This window comes from Trachurus trachurus, assembly GCF_905171665.1.
Source record: "Trachurus trachurus genome assembly, chromosome: 19".
In the NCBI taxonomy this organism is placed as follows: domain Eukaryota; kingdom Metazoa; phylum Chordata; class Actinopteri; order Carangiformes; family Carangidae; genus Trachurus; species Trachurus trachurus.
The window spans coordinates 24,582,892-24,601,760 of record NC_139913.1 but is presented as its reverse complement, the minus strand read 5'-3'; the positions used below and the strand labels follow the sequence as shown (position 1 = coordinate 24,601,760).

General features: G+C 43.3%; 1 protein-coding gene across 1 annotated transcript in view; it reads left to right on the top strand.

Annotated features, from left to right (window-relative positions):
* Positions 1-18,869, top strand: part of atrnl1b (attractin-like 1b) — a 63,708-nt gene that overhangs the window by 7,274 nt on the left and 37,565 nt on the right. The window contains exons 6-19 of the mRNA XM_083994731.1: positions 982-1,156; positions 2,002-2,089; positions 3,020-3,281; positions 3,985-4,168; positions 4,266-4,420; positions 4,716-4,800; positions 5,748-5,962; positions 6,076-6,194; positions 6,462-6,594; positions 7,524-7,711; positions 9,040-9,253; positions 9,828-10,019; positions 14,180-14,410; positions 16,901-17,038. Of these exons, the coding sequence (XP_083850857.1) occupies positions 982-1,156; positions 2,002-2,089; positions 3,020-3,281; positions 3,985-4,168; positions 4,266-4,420; positions 4,716-4,800; positions 5,748-5,962; positions 6,076-6,194; positions 6,462-6,594; positions 7,524-7,711; positions 9,040-9,253; positions 9,828-10,019; positions 14,180-14,410; positions 16,901-17,038 (2,379 nt within the window). The remainder of the gene's footprint in view (positions 1-981; positions 1,157-2,001; positions 2,090-3,019; positions 3,282-3,984; positions 4,169-4,265; positions 4,421-4,715; positions 4,801-5,747; positions 5,963-6,075; positions 6,195-6,461; positions 6,595-7,523; positions 7,712-9,039; positions 9,254-9,827; positions 10,020-14,179; positions 14,411-16,900; positions 17,039-18,869) is intronic.

Below are 18,869 nucleotides of genomic sequence, written 5' to 3'. Positions count from 1 at the left end.
AGATAATTCAACTTGAAATAATCAATGGAATGAATCAGATAAGATAAAATTAGTCTTTTATTGCCTGGAAGTTGAGGAATTCGTAGTATTAGAGCAGAAAAGTGGGCTGGTGTCCACTCAGATACTATAAACAAAAGATAAATGGTAGATAAATAATATGATATACCTTATTAAATCTATTATGGGTTCAGCTTTCAGCTGTTTGGAGTTATAACTGTTTAAAACTGTTTATTAAAGAATGGAAACTCCTAAGATTGAGAGTCAGAGAAACAGTAGAAAATACAGACAAAATGATTCAAGTTAATACTAAGAATGCAGAGGAGTATTCCTCGGATAACAGTTCACCTTCTCTGCATTTCCCACAGTCAAATCACAGACTGAGAATTATTCAATCACAAATCGTTCCTCCCACGAGCAACGCAGCGATTGTGCAGCAGGACGCAGTGAAGAATGCTTCAGCAGACGAGCGCAAGCAGCTGTGTTGCTCCGCTGTGTCATAATGCCGCTCGGCAACGCGTCGATAAGCCCCCGTGACAGTGCGTTATTATTGTGCGCCTCCAGCTGGAGGGGGAAGCAAATGCTTTAGCGTGATGAAACCTGACAGAATCATTAGCGGAGACATGCGCTTTTTCAGCGCGGCCTTCACTCGGTCAGTTTAACATATTCACAGCTCCCTGCCTGTCGTGTTTGCTTAAGGAGCGGTCATGCTTTTGTTTCGGTCTGAGAGTGGCGTGTCTGCCCCTCATTGTTCCACTGATGAGGTATGAGAATATGCATCAGATGCTGCTGATGCTTTACAATCCTGAAAGGGATTGAAAACACATATAACAACAAATAAGTGTATGTCTTTTATCCTAAAATAGCGCAGCTATGAGGAGGAACAGCATCTTTATTTTGGGAGAAGTGCACCTGTAATCATGAGGTGACATTGTTTATTTCCAACAGGTGTTTTCAGCTGTCACTCCTCTCTTCTTCTCACAGGTCCCGACTGCTCTCTCACTGTTCCTTCAACCGAATCCTTCTGGGTCCTACCGAGCGTCAAGCCCTTCGGCACGTCCCTCGCCAGGGCGTCCCATAAGGCCGTGGTGCAGGAAAAGGTCATGTGGGTGGTGGGCGGTTACACCTTCAACTACAGCTCCTTCCAGATGATTCTCAAGTAAGCAGCATGGCAACGGCATCGTGTTATTATTACGCTGTGTTTCAGTTTGTTCAGTCAGATCAACAAACACCGGCGCTCTCCCTTCAGACAAACACAGCTTTATTCCTGTTTGCATGTACATGGTCTTTATCAACCTTTCTTTACACTAACAAAAGCACCAGATGAAACGCTGACCCTGTCCTTATTTTCACTTCTCACATTCTGTATATGTCAAAGCAGTGATTGAATCAGGAGGAAGTGCTGTTGGCTTATCAATGTATCTGTTACGTAAGTCCCCTCAGAAAACCTCAACCCACTTTGTGCTAACTGTTTCCCTCTGTGTTGGGTGCAGTGCAAGCGCAGATACATGTTCGACATTCACTTAGTCGGACTGAGAACGTAGCATGTAGTTGAGCTTGCTGCAGGTGGGACGCAGGCCTGACGTCTGTCCCCACTCGTGTCCTTCAAGCTCTCTCCATCTGCTCAGTGTTTGCTCATCACCAGGTGCTATTACCCCTGTGCTCGGAAAAAGCATCTTGTGTGAATCACCGGTGTGTGATGACCTGAGTAGGTGCCTTTTTTTTTTTCTTTTTTCTTTTTGTGAATGCCTGCAGACATGCACTTATCTGTGTTAATCAGTGTGCAAAACCTCAAGCTTATCAAAGGGACTTTTTGTGTGACCTCTAGACTAAATTGCTACCTTTGGCATGGAGGAAACCTCTATCTTGCGCACGACCTGATTTAATCAGCTGATCATACGGTACAAATACGTTTAAAGTCACAGAGGTGCAAACGTAACGTCCTCTGTGGTCTGTGCACATTTTCATATGCATTGGAGTGTGTAATGATCTGTTGCTCTGCAGCTACAACCTGGAGAGCGGCACCTGGAACACAGTCCCCACCAACAGCGGGCCCGTGCCAAGATACGGCCACTCACTGGCCACCCACCAGGTACACACACATCCACGGATACCACTCCTCAAACTCTCAGGAAGACAGAGGGAATTTAGAGTCCTACAGCTGTTGGTATAAGAAAATGAGAATTAGATGTGTCAAGTTAACACAATTTTATTTGTATAGCACCAATTCATAACAGAAGTTATCTCAAGGCAGTGTTGAAACTGACCTTCTCTTCGTAATAGTGTTTACAGAGACCCACCAGGAGCAAGTGAACAAGGCTATAGCTGTGTGGAACAACTTCCTTTTAAAGACAGAAACCTTGATTAGAACCAGCCACAGGCTACCAAAAAGCTATACAATTTGACTCATGCATAAGTTTTCAAATTGAAATAGCTTATTTTAAAGGGATAGTTCAACATTTTGGCAAATTGGCCCATTGCCATAATCCCTATAGTCTTAGGAGTCGCTTTGTTACCTTTAAGCAACTCCGTCTCATAACGTTCCATTATTATCTCACAGTGTGGTGAATGTGCAGGTCACAACTTGTCCACCCGAGTGTTGTGGAGTTGTTGGATTGTGTATGAGTTTGATGAGAGAAACCAAGAAATCCCATGAGCCTCTTTAGCGTAGCTCTAAATAGCTCACGGCTCTGCTCTGCCGTTCTAAAAATAGCTTACACCGACAATTAAAGGTAACAAACCTACTGCTATGACTAAAGGGATTATGGCCATGGGACAATTTTCCAAAATGTTGAACTATCCCTTTAACTTGTTATCTAAATGACCAAAGGGACATTTTCAAACCCTCATGACTAAACTGCTTTTATTTTTAGAAAGAAGGCCAGTTCTAATATTAGCAGTACGGTATACTTCCTCTTTAAGATGAGTCAGCTGTACAGTGGTTGCGGCTCTGTCTATAAACAGAGCGCTGTGCTTGACATGGTTGCGAGGCACTGACATCAGTCTGTCCTCCTCTTGTCAGGACGACATCTACATGTTTGGTGGGAAGCTGGAGGCCGGCTGGGGGAACGTGACAGACGAGCTGTGGGTGTTCAACATCCCCAGCCGGACGTGGCAGCGCAGGAACCCCGTGGTCGGCCCCCCGGCCCAGGCCCAGATCTACGCCGTGGAGGGCCACTCGGCCCACTGCGTCCTGCTGGAGAGCGGCGAGGCCATCATGCTGCTCATCTTTGGCTACTCCCCTATATACAGCTACATAAGCAACGTTCAGGAGTACAACCTGAGTGAGTCAAAGCACTTGTAGCACATTTAAAATGCAAGACTCTTTATTTCTCTCTCTGTCAGCTCAGATTTCTCTCCCATTTGACATTTGTTACATTGTTGGAATAAATGTCCATTTGGAAATTAAACTCAACTTGTGAAATAGATGAAAAAAATAATTAATTTCAGATCTGAAGAGGATCCGACTTAAATTCCGAATGTTTCTACATAGAAATAATTTCACGCATAGCACATTTTTGAAGAGCAGTGCTGCCTCTTAGGGGTTTTAAAGTACCAAAAGACATTGCCAGTGTCTCCAGTTTGCAGTAATATTCAGTGCAAGTCTCCAAACAAGGGCTAACACAAGCATTTCTTTGTATTATATGTTGATGTAACACTGAGCTCAATTTCAAGTGCTTCCAGTTTTTTATTGAAAACCTGCCAGAACAACAGCAACAGCAGAAAGAAAGAACAACTCTCACAAGATATTAGAAGCTGAGAAGCACTGTGGCCTATTTTTCTGTGAGTCAATGAGATGTAACCAAGAAATCATTTAGTGCACACAATGAAACAGTGCTTCCCATTCCTGCCAATCTGTTACCATTAAGATTTTATGCGTGGAGAGCCTAGCTGTCCCAGAGAGATGAAAATGTTTCCATCAAGTGATTCTTTTTAAAAAGACTATAATGTACTAAAAACTCCACATTCATCATGTGTTCTTGTCAGGATCCAACATATGGTTGGTGCCTGAGACCAAAGGTGCGATTCCCCAGGGCGGTTACGGCCACAGCAGCACGTACGACAGCTCCAGCGGCAGCGTGTACGTCCACGGGGGATACAAGGCTCTGCCAGCCAACAAGTACGGCCTGGTGGACGACCTCTACCGCTACGACGTCAACACCCGCACATGGTAAACCAACACATTCTCTGCTGTCTTTATTCTTCATTCATGTTGTTCTTGTTAGATGGTCCCTGACACACTTCATCATCACGCACATGTTTTTCAGGTTCATCCTGAGAGAGAGCAGCTTTCCACGCTACCTGCACTCGGCTGCGCTCCTCAGCGGCACCCTGCTCTTCTTCGGAGGCAACACACACAACGACACATCGCTCAGCAACGGGGCCAAGTGTTTCTCTGCTGACTTCCTCTCTTATGACATCGGTAGGACTCATATGATTCTTGACATCATGCCCTGATTTGAGTGTGCTGCTATCCAACTTAAAATGGACAAACTTGTATGTTATACATGAAGCCATTTAATTAGTTCATTTTCAAGTGTCGTCTAGTAAGATTTAAGTGTTGATGAAGTGATTTCGTGCTAATGATATGCTTGCTGCTTTTTAAAATAGTTTAAACAGCATTTGATTGAAGTTTGAAGGGTTCTAGTAATCAGAACGAGCCGGCACACACACAAACCAAACACTGTGTGACATGTTTGTTGTGCTGCTCCCCTCAGCCTGTGATGAGTGGAGGCTCCTGCCTAAACCAGACCTGCACAGGGACGTTAACCGCTTTGGTCACTCCGCTGTGGTCAGCAATGGGTGAGTCTTTCTACTGGAATCTCTTCTAGGACCAAAACACTCTGGACAGGTGCCGCATACAGAGAAATCCTCTGCTAAAGGAATAGTTCACTCAAAATTGAAATTTCACTCATTATCTACTCACCCTCATGTGGACTAAGGGCTGGGAGAAGTTTCAGAGTCCTCCGTGCCTTCTCTGAGTTACAGGGGGTCTCGTCGTAGCAGTGCATGTCCATATAACGGTTGCAAATGGATACCAACTGTCTTCGTAACAAAAAGACACACCAAAAAACATCCAAATACCTCCATGCTGCCCGTATGTAATGTCCGTCTTGTATTGAAGCCCCGAAATGCGAAATTGTCCCGAAAAAAATTAAATAAGTCTATATTTTAAGCTTGTTTGTAACGGAAGCTTCTCGAAGCTCCTCTTCCTGGTCCGTCCAAATCTCGCGAGATATAGACTTATTTAATTTTTTTCGGGACAATTTCACATTTCGGGGCTTCAATACAAGACGGACATTACCATATGAGCAGCATGGAGGTATTTGGATGTTTTTTAGTGTGTCTTTTTGTTACGAAGACAGTTGGTATCCATTTGCAACCGTTATATGGACATGCTACGCCCTGTAACTCAGAGAAGCCACGGAGGACTCTGAAACTTCTCCCAGCCCTTAGTCCACATGAGGGGGAGTAGATAATAAGTGCAATTTGATTTTTGGGTGAACTATTCTTTTAAATTCAGTTATATGATTATCTTGTAATGACGATGTAAAAGGAAAACATTGCACAAAAAAAGTAAGTGTGCATTCTTTGGTTACATATCCATGTTGTACTGGAATAAAATATTCATTGCACTGGAAATGTAATCCAGTACTTTATGAAGCGTTTTCATAAGCTACAGCTGTCAACATGATCTTTATATTAAACCTCCTTATTCACCTTTTGCTCTGGTGTCTGCTCCTCACCAGGTCCATGTATGTGTTCGGGGGCTTCTCCGGCGTGCTGCTCAACGATGTTCTTGTTTACCGACCCCCGAGCTGCCAGGCCTTCTTGGCAGAGGAGGGCTGCATGGCGGCTGGGCCGGGGGTCCGCTGCGTCTGGAGCAGAGGCCGCTGTTTCCCCTGGGAGCCCAGCATGGCTAACGGCAGCCTCGCTCCTGCCCCATTCTGCCCCCCTAAACCCGGTGAGAATCACATCCAAGCCACCTTTTCTTGTTTTTGAGAAAAGACAAAAAAGTCTTTGGACCCAATCCAAACTAGAACACTCAGTCTCGCTCTCTGTTGTGTCTCTTTTCAGTGACGGTGGACGAGCGCTGCTACCGGTTCTCGGACTGTGCCAGCTGTACAGCCAACACCAACGGGTGCCAGTGGTGTGATGACAAGAAGTGCATCTCCGCCTCCAGCAACTGCACATCTGTGAGCGAGCCAACAGGGGGCGGCAGAGCACTTCTGCTCTTTTGCTCAGCTCCTTGAAATGCTTTCACTTAGAAAGACACACAAACTGTTACATTTTCACAATATTCTGGGAGCTGAGGAAATCAAAATCAAAATGTGATATTATTGTTATTTAGCGATAGCAATGTCCAACTCTCCTCTTGCAGCAGGACAAAGGTGACCCTTTTTCCTCACTATTTACATTGACAGAATAATGAACACTTCTTGTCCTCTCCTCTCCTGCCGTAGAACGTGAAGAACTTCACTGAGTGTCCAGTGCGGAACGAGCAGGTGTGCAGCAAGCTCGCCAACTGCAAGAGCTGCTCGCTGAATCCCAACTGTCAGTGGGACCAGAATCAGCCAGAGTGCCACGCTTTGCCTGGTGAGACAGAAAGACACCGGAGCCTGAAGCCCAGTTTTTCTAAACACACGAACGGCACACACACTTTTATCAGAAGGCTTTGGATTCAGGTCTCGCGCGCAAACACACACACACACACACACACACAGGTTTTTAGTTTGAATGCTAGAAATTGATTGAGAGTGAGCACTTCTTAACACAAAGCAGTCACCTAGGTTTAAATTATTTTTTCTGATGTTCGGACCTGAGGGGAATATTTAAACAAATATTCATTGATTTTTGCTTAACTCAACCAACTATGAGGCTTTTTATGAGGCTATACTACATCTTATTTACACATAGCATCTTGTATTCGCAGGGATGTGCTTTCAAGATGTCATCCCGATGTTGTTTATCAAGTCTGGCAGTATATTTAGTTTACCTCTCATCCTCTCCACCACCCCCCGCCCCCTCCCTCTTCTCAAATGTTGACTCTGGCTCAATCCAAAGAAATGGTGCTGTCACTTTATCCATAATTTGCAGTTCATGAAGCCTTGTCGCCTAAGGGCTTGATGCAGCAGTGGGAGCTGCAAATCATATCTGTGTGTGTGTATGTTTTCCTGATGCCTGAGAGGGAGTCGGTGCACGATTCACACACATACAATGCATGCATCCAAATGAGCAAACAACATTTCATGACACATAGTAAGTCTGCCCCCGAAAATCTCGTCACTTCGTCTCTCTAAGGCAAGTAAAAGCAGATTACACTCCTGCTTAATCTCTGACATCCACACACACACACACACATAGAGAGTATCCTACTAAATCTTTCATCCCCTGTGGTGTGCAATCTGATTTAATTTCTTCTCTCATGTTGTCTTTTTTTTTTGCGTGTGTGCGTGTTTTCAATAACGTCTAACTGATCTGGGCCCAGTGTCGTCATCTTGTCGTCACTCTGTCTTTCCCTCCAGCCCAACAGTGCAGTGAGGGTTGGAGCCAGGTGGGGGAGGCCTGCCTGAGGATCAACTCCAGCCGCGAGAGTTACGACAACGCCCAACACTACTGCAAGAACCTGAACGGAAACATCGCCTCGCTCACCACCTCCAAACAAGTGGACTTTGTGCTGGAGGAGCTGCAGAAGCTCCAGCAACAAGACAAGGTAAACATAAACAAATAAGTGAATGATTGAGACGGAGCCGCCGGGATCAGGTTCATCCTCACAACTTCTGATTGTGTCTTGTTGTGTGGCTGGCGGAAGAAAACAGAGTGATTATCTACCGGTCGGTAAATCAGACTTATGAATTTCAAGGTGATTTTCTCCTGATCAGTTTTGTTCTCGTGTAGTGTTCTGTTTTGTCTGATTGCCTCCCTCATGTCATTTTTTTCCCCCTTTCAACTGTTTTTCATCAACTTGTTGTCGACCGGCGGTGCCGTGGTTTGTTTTTGACTATGACGCAATTACAACTTAAATGCGTTCTTGTTTTTGAGATTCAGCACCTGATGAATCAGACTGTGATTACCGCACCGCACCTCGCCTTGCTTTTGTTTTGCTTGGAATTAGTTTTTACCCACAGTAACACTGCGTTTGTAGTCGTCTGCTTTATATAACAAACCGCGGCCAAATGACTTAACGCGTCTACAAACAATCATAAGCACTTAAGAGTATCAAAAACACTCGCTGCTGATTGTGGTTTTGCCTTTAGAGTATAATGTCAAAATTGGCATCTGCATCTGAAGTTTTCTAATCCACACTTAAAGTACACATTCAGCATATCGGCCCATTAATGGAAATCTGTGGTGCAAGTTTGAGATGTGTGTATCAGTTTGTGGCATCAGCTCAAGAGCTTCTAGTCTCCAATTATTTTTTTTTAGACCCAGGCTTCATCAGCAGATGTCCAGACGTCCAGCACCATAATTGAGAACAGTTTATAAAATATAACCCACAAATTGTGATTTGCTCATAGAGAAAAACAACTAAAAACTCCCAACAGCATCATAATACAATCCTCTTCATCTTTAATGGAAATAATGAAATGCACTTTTTTTTGCCAAACATTCACCCTCTCATCTCGCCACAGCCTCATTGTCTCCATGTAGCGAAGGAAAATTATTGAGTCGACTGATGATTTTGGTTTGGTCATGCCTGCTGCTGTTCCTAAGGATTTCATTTGTTGTCAGTCTGCTGGGATGAAACCAGATTGTTTGCTCCAAACAGAACCTTGACACGCCTTTTCCCATCATTTTCCCATTACATTAAAAGTTGAAACCTGAAGGCAAATAAGTAATCATATCTGTGAAATTATTCTCAGTAGACTTTTAATGACATCCTTGGTTCCTAGGTATAAATCCAGTAACTATTCATTACTTAAACAGCATGATGGAGCAGAGAGGGAGGCACAATTGAGTATTTTTTATCTCCCTTTTGAATACCTAGTGTTTTTTGTTTTTTCTGTACGGTATGTTTAGCCTTTTGCCGTGTCTCCACAGCGGCTGTCTCCCTGGGTTGGTCTGAGGAAGATCAACGTGTCTTACTGGGGCTGGGAGGACATGAGCCCGTTCACCAACAGCAGCCTGCGCTGGCTGCCTGGCGAGCCCAACGACTCTGGTTTCTGTGCCTACCTGGAGGAGCCCCAGGTGTCCGGCCTGAGAGCCAACCCATGCACCGCCACCGCCATCGGCCTCATCTGCGAAAAAGCCACTGGTGAGAATACACCAGCATATAAACGTAAAGGGATAGTTCTTAATTTTGGCAAATAGGCCAACTGCCGTAATCCCTATAGTCATAGCAGTAGGTTCGTTACCTTTAATTGTCGGTGCAAGCTGTTTTTAGAACGTCGGAGCAGAGCCGTGAGCTGCTCAGAGCTACGCTACGGAGGCTCATTATGGGATTTCTTGGTTTCCCTCATCAAACTCATCAAATACACAATCCAACAACTCCACCACGCTATGAGATAATAACAGAACGTTACCAGACAAGCAATCTCTGCATTTGCCTCGAAAACAACTATGTTTCATAACGTTCCATTATTAGAAATCCCATGAGCCTCTGTGGTGTAGTGTAGTTCTGAGCAGCTCACGGCTCTGCTCCACCGTTCTAAAAATAGCTTACACCGACAATTAAAGGTAACGAACCTACTGCTATGACTATAGGGATTATGGCAATTATGCCAATTTGCCAAAATGTTGAACTATCCCTTTAATACATGAATGTTACCTCATCTGTTTGGATTTTAATACCATACAAAAATGATCCTTCTTTTCTCTCTCCTGTGCAGGAAACCCCAACCAGAGCAGCCGTCCGTCCTGTAAGAAGCCCTGCTCCCTGCACACTAACTGTGCTAACTGCACCAGCCAGGCTATGGAGTGTATGTGGTGCGGCAGTGCACAGCGCTGCGTGGACTCCACTGCCTATGTCATCTCTTTTCCCTATGGCCAGTGTTTGGAGTGGCAGACTGGAGATTGTGTGGGTAAGTGTCTTTTACCGAGCTTAATCTAGATGAGGCTTCTTTGAAGTCTATAGTCTGACATTAAGGTAGCCGGGCACTAAGCTTTCTCAAATTGGCTTCTGTAAGCAGTCAATATTCATCACGGAGAGAAGGAAGGTTAAGGGAGAAAAACAGCTTATAGTGGAAGGTGTTTGTGTCGGAGAGAAAATGGTATTAGTTTCCTGTGATTGGCTTTGGAAGCTGCTTTTGGTTTGTAATGGCCAATTACTCTCGCATATAGTTGACCCAACTGTTAGATTTCCCCACTGGCTGGGATGCAGCTGGACTCTTTACCATTAGCTGGCTTTAAGGCGTTTAAAAAACAGTCATGCATCAAGGCACGGTTTCAGAGGCGGCCACAAACGCTCCGACCGAGAGCAGAACATAATGGAAAAGCTGGAAGATACAGTGATGTAAATATAAATGTTTGAATAGACTCGACTGTTCACTTGAGCCCATTAGATGCTGTGGCAGAGCAACTCATTGACGGTGGCTTTTGTGCTGTATAATTAATTACCCACAGTGCAGTTCTGCAGTCAGTAGCAGTATGTAGGATGAATGTTTATCTCACATCATGCCAATTTAGTCTATACATGATTAACTGAATTAAACCAAAGCTTTCTTTAAATGAATACCAGAAATTAACCGAGTGCTTAAACACAATAAATCTAATGACCAACTTAAATGTAAAATATACTACACTATAAAGTTCATATTGGATTCAGAATGCTTTAAAATATTTGTGTACATTCGGTTCTCTAGTTCTCTAAAAAGTGGTTTTCAACCTGGTAGCCAGGACACTTCCAAGGCATCATAAAAAAAAAAAATCTATTTCTCCTATGTGAAGCTGTTACATTCCTCCTGTCTTTGAGTTTTACCTCTGCAGTTGAAGGTTGGTTGAACTTTTCTGGCTTCTAGAAAGTAAAGAAATAAAAAAAAAATGGAGAAGCTTTCTCTAGGAGCTAAGGCTTGGCAGTAAATTGAATTGCTTTTACGTGATGTGAAATATGGGTTAGTTTACACAAAAGGTTACTTGTGGTCAAAACACAACATAGCTGATCATATACATTAGCTCAGGTGCTCAGTCTCCATCTTGTAAACTGTGACCTGCCAGAGTTTCCGGCCGTGCTGTGACTGTAGATGTCCTCCTACTCCGGTGTCTGGCTGCCTGTGGCTGTCTCATTAAAGTGGAGCACGCTGCTGTGTTTAGTTGAAGAAACCCACAGCTGTAATTTTCTCGACATGCATAATGATGACGGCTTCGTTAGCAGTTCATTGCAAAGCTGAAGTGAAGGTTAAAAAAAATCTGTTGAAATTGCAATTAAATATTCACACGTGTCATATAATGTAGAAGAATGCAGCCATAATGACTAGAGGGATACAACACAGCGGCCCTGTTGTTTCTCCACTGATGATCATGTCTCATAGTGAACACGGGCTCCTACAGAGGTTACCGTTACCGTTAACAACGTTGATCAGAGAGCTCCTTTGTCTGAAGGTCAGTGTAGTTGTTCAGGTCGACGCCGCCGTTGCTGCGTGATGTATGAATTATACCCGCAGTTGTGTCAGATCGTAAAAACATCTCTGATCAGTTTAGTGAGGAACAAATTTAGGGAGCCCAAGGGTGCACACTCCAATTCTTTTTTTTTTTTTTTGTGTGTGGCAACACAGAAGTGTTTCCGTACTCTGGATATTTGTCTCGCAGAATTTGTCCCTTCTTTTCCTTGAAGGACGTTCTTCATAATCTCTCCGTACTTTCTTCTTTTACCCGTTTGTTCCGTGTGACTTTGCACCTTCGCGCTCACTTTTAAAGTCTCAATCACCACTTCTGTCTTGAATTATCTCACCTACTTCAGTCCATCCCTGCTCATTTTCCGTGCATAGTGTCATGTGCTTTAGGCTGAGTGCACTGCATAAATGCACTTAACACCACATTGGATAAAATACTCTGTAGCATCACCGCCTGCAGGGGCACCTTGAAAAGAACAGGCCGTCATATGTTTGTTGCTCTCACTGGCCTAATTCTGCAGATCTGAGGTTGTTCCTTGTAAGATGTTATGGTAACTTCTTGGTAATAGTTTGTTGATTTACAGTAGGGAATAAGATTCAGCTAATAATTTATATCTGTCATGTAATTAATAATCCAAAAGACATCTTCAGCTTCTGTGCAGCCCTATGTGATCAGATCAAACAGCCAAAGCAGCCCAGGCTGCATTTACTTCAGACAGAATTTTAAACACACACGTTCAAGTTGAATTTCCCTTTTTCTCTGAGAATTTTCTTTGGTCCTTGGTTTAATCTTTTATGGCCAGTGTGCCCTCTGTGACAGTTTTCTATACAGAATGTAGGAGTAAAGTTATCTTTGGCCTTTGGACTGTTTACATAGCAAAAAAAAAAGCTATTTGAATATGTCACCTTAGGCTTTAGAAATTTAGATTAACAATTTTCACAATTTGCTAACATTGTATTGGAAAGAAAATTGATTGATTGATTAAGATGAATTGATACACTAAGGAAAATAATTGTTAGATTAACCGAGTTTGAAATCTTGTCATAAGTTTACAGCCCTAGCCCAGAGACAGCTGTTAAACCAGGGCAGCCCATTGTTGATGATTGATTAGTTGCTCTCATGGTGTGTTTTTTTTTATTGCAAATGAAGCCATTAGCACATACAGCAAGTAATCACACCATGTCTCCTTCATCAAAATATTCACCAGTTGTGCTTTGGTCTTTCACAACTATGATTTCATCAGTATTTCAAAGGCCGGCCCTTCATGGCCAAAACACTAACACTGAAGAAACAAAAAGCAGTTCAGATAGAGTAAAAGCATTAAAGCTGCATTTGAAGATTAAATCCTTTGTGTATGAGTGTATGAGTCTGCCAGTCGGGGATACTTGTTGATCTGACGGTTGCCGGGTGCATTAAGACAGGACACGGCACAGGAAGAAGTGATTTTGCATTAAACTCATTTAGATGTTAAAATGGCCTCAGAAGCTTCTTTGAATGAATTCAGACCTGTCATTGCTGCTGTCAGTGACCTGTGCCTGGAATAGGAAGTTACATTTCCTCGTTTGGTAAGAACTGCTAACGGTTGGATTTAAACAGACTTATTCAGCTGCAAAGACCCATTCATAATCACCAACCAATTCATGTTACAGCATCAGATTTAGTCGTTTGTGTTCACACTTCTTGTGTCACCTGTCAAAATCCAATTCGGAAGATGTGGGTTTTTTGTTTTTGTGGCCGTTTTTTGTGTTTCAACATGTTTTTTTGTGTTGTGGCAAGACAAAACGTCTTGATCCAGCGAAGGGCTTTCTTTTTTTCCCCCCACAATAGGATGTTCCCAAGAAATGCACCACTTACATCCTGTCATCAAAACAAACTTAAATGGCCTTACTTTGTACTGATTGCTCTTGCGTTGTCATGGTTTCGCATCCATTAGCAGAATGGCTGGAGATTTTTTTTTCTTTTTTTGACATAAACTGAGGTAAAAGCACTCACTGTTTGTCTCCTTAAAATAGTAGTGACATTTTCTCCCTTAAAGTGTCTGTCTGGCAGCCAAGTGGCAATACTGAAACTTGTCAAGCATTTTAGTGGCCGAAAAGTTTATCCCCATGCTGACACAACACCGTCGCTCCCTCGCTCCCGCTTGGGTTGGAGTTTAGAGCAAGGCGCCACCACGCACTTAACATTTAAGTCTTTTCATCGAACTTTGCCCAGACTGCGCAGACGTTTCACCGGCTCCAGGTTTGCTGACAAATTCTCTGTCTCATTCTATGCCCCCCCCCCCCCATCAAGTATTTAATGCTTAACACTTGTTTCTTATCCTCTTATCCGCTGTCAAATCTGTGGCCCTGGCAGCTCATAGGATAACCAGTTTGTGCTTCAGTACAAGGAGCGTTCATGCCTCTTAATCTGAACAGGAAATGATGTGTTTAAAAGGCTGAAATCCTACAAAATAACTGTTGCTGCTTCTTAATATTGTCTGCTGCTGTTGGTTTCAAGGTGACTTGTAAATAAATGCAGAAATGAAAAGAAAATGGCCAATGCAGATTTTGACTCCAAGGAGTTTGAATCATTTTAGGTTAAAACACAAATCGTGCTGGTTAGAAATCTAACACAAGTCTTCTCTCTCCTTCAGCCCAGAACTGTTCAGGCCTGCAGACCTGTTCCCAGTGCCTGGACCAACCAGAGTGCGGCTGGTGCGGAGACCCCAGCAGCACGGGGAAGGGTCTGTGCATAGAGGGCTCGTACCGGGGGCCCATGAAGAGAACAACCAAGCAGGGCCAGTCCCAACTCCAAGACATGAGCCTGGAGCCCGGCAGCTGCCCCAAAGACAAGGGCTACGAGTGGGCCTTCATCCACTGCCCCGGTAAGAGATCCACTTCCTGAAACGACCTATCATGTGTCATCATAAGTGTACCCGTGCGATAAGTTGTTATTGCCCATTGACTGAACGTCTTAAGTTTAAAAAGACGTTGTTGTCATAGATTCCTGTTACAGTGTCCCAATGCAACTGATCCCTCCCTGCTGACTATGCAACCATATGCCAGTATGCCATTTAATACTTTCATCACGCCCTATGCAGCCACGGCATGTAAGATGATAATAGACCACAGCTAGTGAAAATCTGAGAATGTGAGGAGTGCTCAGTGGCATCAATAATGTGTAAAAACCTTTCATTTCGTAAGATTTGTGTAATTCAGTAAGTCCCGACGTCACATTAAAATGGATATCAGATATGTTTTTATTTTCAGTCTTTAGGCCTGAAGCTCAGTGTCTTTGATTTGATTTATTTTTCTCTTTGTTGTTTCTTTCTTTTCATTCTCAGAAACTACTAGTGGGCATTTTCCATCTCGAGATCTGTGAAGTTGATGCATAGCTCTTTTAGAAAATACAATTTTCACGGTGCAAAAAGCAGTGAACAAAGCAGGAGTGTGTTCTCGCAACACAAAGGTTTATATTTAATGCCCTGCCAGTGTGTACATTTCAGTCGTACAGATGGAGCGTTGTATCCAACGTCAAAGATCATTAAGTCATTAAGTCCAACAATGTCTGAAAGCAACATACTCAAAGCTAGCACATGATTCAGTCTTACATAAAATGAATGCTTCTATACTTTTTTCATTAGATGTCCAATTTGTAACTCCAAAAGAACAAATAGATGCAGGGTCATTAAAAGTCGAAGCCATTAAAATATATATTTTAAAAAGGCCAGTCTGATTAGGTAATAATTAATTACAATATGATGTTGCAGACACAAGCTACTGACAGCTTTAATGGCTCTGTTGATTTCCTGGAAAGCAATAACAACAACCTGAGGTGGAAGTTGTGTCGGGCTGGTGTCAAATTGTTTCTGTTTATAAGCTACAGCGAGGATGATGAAAATGATTGTGCGACTTAGACACAAAATATAAAAAAAAACCCACTCTGAGCTGATGTGACTGGCAGACAGATGAAGACTGTGACTGATGTTGGCAGAAATTCACCCCATCGACTTCAGAATAATCAAGAATACAAATCCATACGCAGATATCTACCTTGTGTTATTCTGCTCTGTAATCCACATTAGAAATACAGCACCTATTGTGTTTAATTTATTTTCCTCAGTGGTTTTTTTTTTTTTTGCAGAAAGTTAAAGGAATAGTTCACCAAAAAAATGAAATTCAGTCATTATTGACTCATTCTCATGCTGATGAATACTCTGGAGTAGTTTTTTATTGTACTCCGGAGTATTCATCAGCATGAGGGTGAGTCAATAATGACTGAATTTCATTTTTTGGAGAACTATTCCTTTAAAGGGCCCATATTAATCCACTTTCTACTGGTTTTGTATGTGTTCCCGTGGCCTTTCTATGACGCCTGGAGGTGAAAAAAGTCTGTTCACTCCCTTAATTGATTGTTCAATTTTTTGAGATCGTGTCTCCAAACGGGTGAATTGGAAGTGCTGCGCAGCTTGACGTCACCAAGCACCAAACTCAGGTGACTCCACCTCCCAGTGCTTCCTTATCCTCCCCCTGGGCTAGTCTGGAAAAACGTGAGCTCCGCCCGGTGAGACATTTCCGGAACAGCGACAGTCGCGCCCCCCCCCCCCCCCCCCCCCGTCCGTCATTTGACATGAAGCGGTGCGGGAGGAGCAGTCGGTACCTCGGCCACCAGATGATCCGTTTGAATCATTAACTGAAAAACATCCGCCCGTCATTAAAAATGAAATCGCGGACCGGAGAATATTGGAACGATACCGCTTCTCATCAGCGCAGCGGTCCTCATCACGGAATGAGAGACATCTGAACGAGGAAGTCTCCTCTCCCGGCGCAAAACCACCTCAATATTCCCCGGTAGCTTCTCATCAGTCCATACAACAGTGCACAGTTTGTGCTGCTCCTCAGTTTCACTCGTTTTTTTTATTTGACAGTTTCACACAGAACTTTCTGATGGCTATAGGAGTCCATGTAGCCTAATACCATCTCCTTCTGCCACAGTAAAAAAGGGACATTTACATTTTTTCAGACAGGAAGAGAGTCTCTGGAAATAAATGCCCAACCCCATCCATATTCCCAATGTCAACACTGGCACATGTACCTGTAGTGAAAACCACACCCTCTCTCCCCGTGATGGCTGTGGAGTGGACGTGGTTTACACATCTTATCTGCATTTCAAGGTGGACACAGAAATGGCTCGTTCGCAGGAGATTGCTGAGATATAGAGCTGCAGATTGATTTGGGAACAATACACTGCGAATACAATATGGTTGGACAACTTAGACCCATGTGAAATGGTTGAAAAACAGCATAATATGGGAGCTTTAAACGGTCCAACTAATCCTGACCCTGCAGTAAAACCTCTCTCCTTCTCCCCACAGCGTGCCAGTGCAATGGCCACAGCACATGTGTGAACGGCAGCGTGTGCGAGCAGTGCCGTAACCTCACCACCGGCCCTCACTGCCAGACCTGCATGCCCGGTTACCACGGGGACCCGACCAATGGCGGCAAATGCCAGGGTGAGTGCGCCGCAGAAATGTCTTACCCTGCACGCAATGCGACCCAAACCTCTTTTCCCCCTTTTCCCTAATGGTCTGTATACATTTCACTTTAATTAACATCAGCATCAATACGTTTAAACAAATACCAACTCAAATTACCCTCTCCATTTTCCTTTTATTTTGTACCAGACCTGCTGTGTGTAAGCGATAATTAAGCTTTTTAGAAGAAAAGCCTCCACTTATTGAATTCTAATTAGTCTGTAGTACAACATCATAACCAACAGAGGGCACTCTTGTGTATTGATAAAAATCACAAACAATTTGTCTGCCCTCTTTGATGAAAATCTTACTCATTACACTAGTTTTAACTATACTAGGTAAACTAGATGCGTAGGCTCTGCTGGTTCAGTTTTGCTTGTGCGACTGAAATGTCAAGGTAACCTGTGTTTTCTCGACGCCGGAGTGGATGCAGAGCGGATGTGGTGCACTGTGGGAACTGCAGGTGATGCTGAAGGTCGAAGACTCACCTCTCATGTTACTGTGGTTGTTCACCCATTAGGCGCAGCTTTTGTAGGAAAAAAAAAAGAAACATGTACACGTCATGCATCTTGACTTTTGGAATATGGTGATATACACACAAAAAGGCACGCACACGCACAGCGCTGGAGGCTGGGTGAGGAAATGTCAACAAACTGACACAGATATCATTGAAATAACTTGATTTTCTTATGATTTTTCCAGCGTGTGGTATTCAGGGTATTTCTTTTTGGATATTAAAATGTTTGGATTTGGGTTTTTGAATCACACATGAGGTAGATTTGTTTTTGATATGCCTCTCCTGCTTCTCCTGAGTGACTGCAACCTATAATTTATACAGCATCCCCCTGTTTTCAAAGCAAAAAAAGAGCATAATGCTTTTTGAATATAATGTGGAGAGGGGGGGTGTAAATGCAGCAGAGGGGCGGACATTAAGACAAATATAAAATGACTACTGCGTGTTTGATGACTGTCTTTCCCTGAAATGAATCACAGATTGACTGGAGACTTTGGATGCAGCTTCCTTGTCAGCAGCAGATTTAACTACACTCCTTCCTTATGAGGCATGAATAGCATTCCTGAGAAATTACATGTAGCCTTTTGTCCAACACGGGAGACACACACACACACACACACACACACACACACACACACACACACACACACACACACACACACACACACACACACACACACACACGTCTGGGAGCTTTAAAGTCTCAGGTACCGTCTCTTTAAACATTAAGGCTATTGCTATGTAAAGTGAAACTACACAGGTGAGCTTCTATGAGGGGAATATTCTTTTCATTCTCTCAGAGCCTGGGGATGAAATGACTCAAAATCATTTTCTTGCATAAGTACATGCAAATGTATCCATACTGACATGGGATTCATATAATCTGTATTAGTTTGGGCATTTGGTGAAACCTATTTGGTGTAACTTACATGTAGTAAAAAATGAATCCCTGTAGCAGCGGCTGTCAATAAGAAGAAGTGTAGGAGAAAGTGCTAAGACGCACGGTTAAAAGCAGTCCTGTCACCTGAAATATTCATACGCACCGTCTTGGGAAATGCTCCAAGAAGAGGGAAGGAGGAGGAACTATAATACATCTTGTCAGTGCTTTAAGCTCAGAGGAGGATGCCATCGTGTTTTTTTTTTTGTCCCTCAAATCTAAACCTGAATGGATGCCACACATTTTTCTCCCATCATGTAACTAGAGATCTCTGAAGTTGAGCCAATCTTTTTAGGAAAATGCAGTTGTTTACCACGTCACCTGGCTCAGTATCAATGTCACCGCTGTGTTCAGTGCAG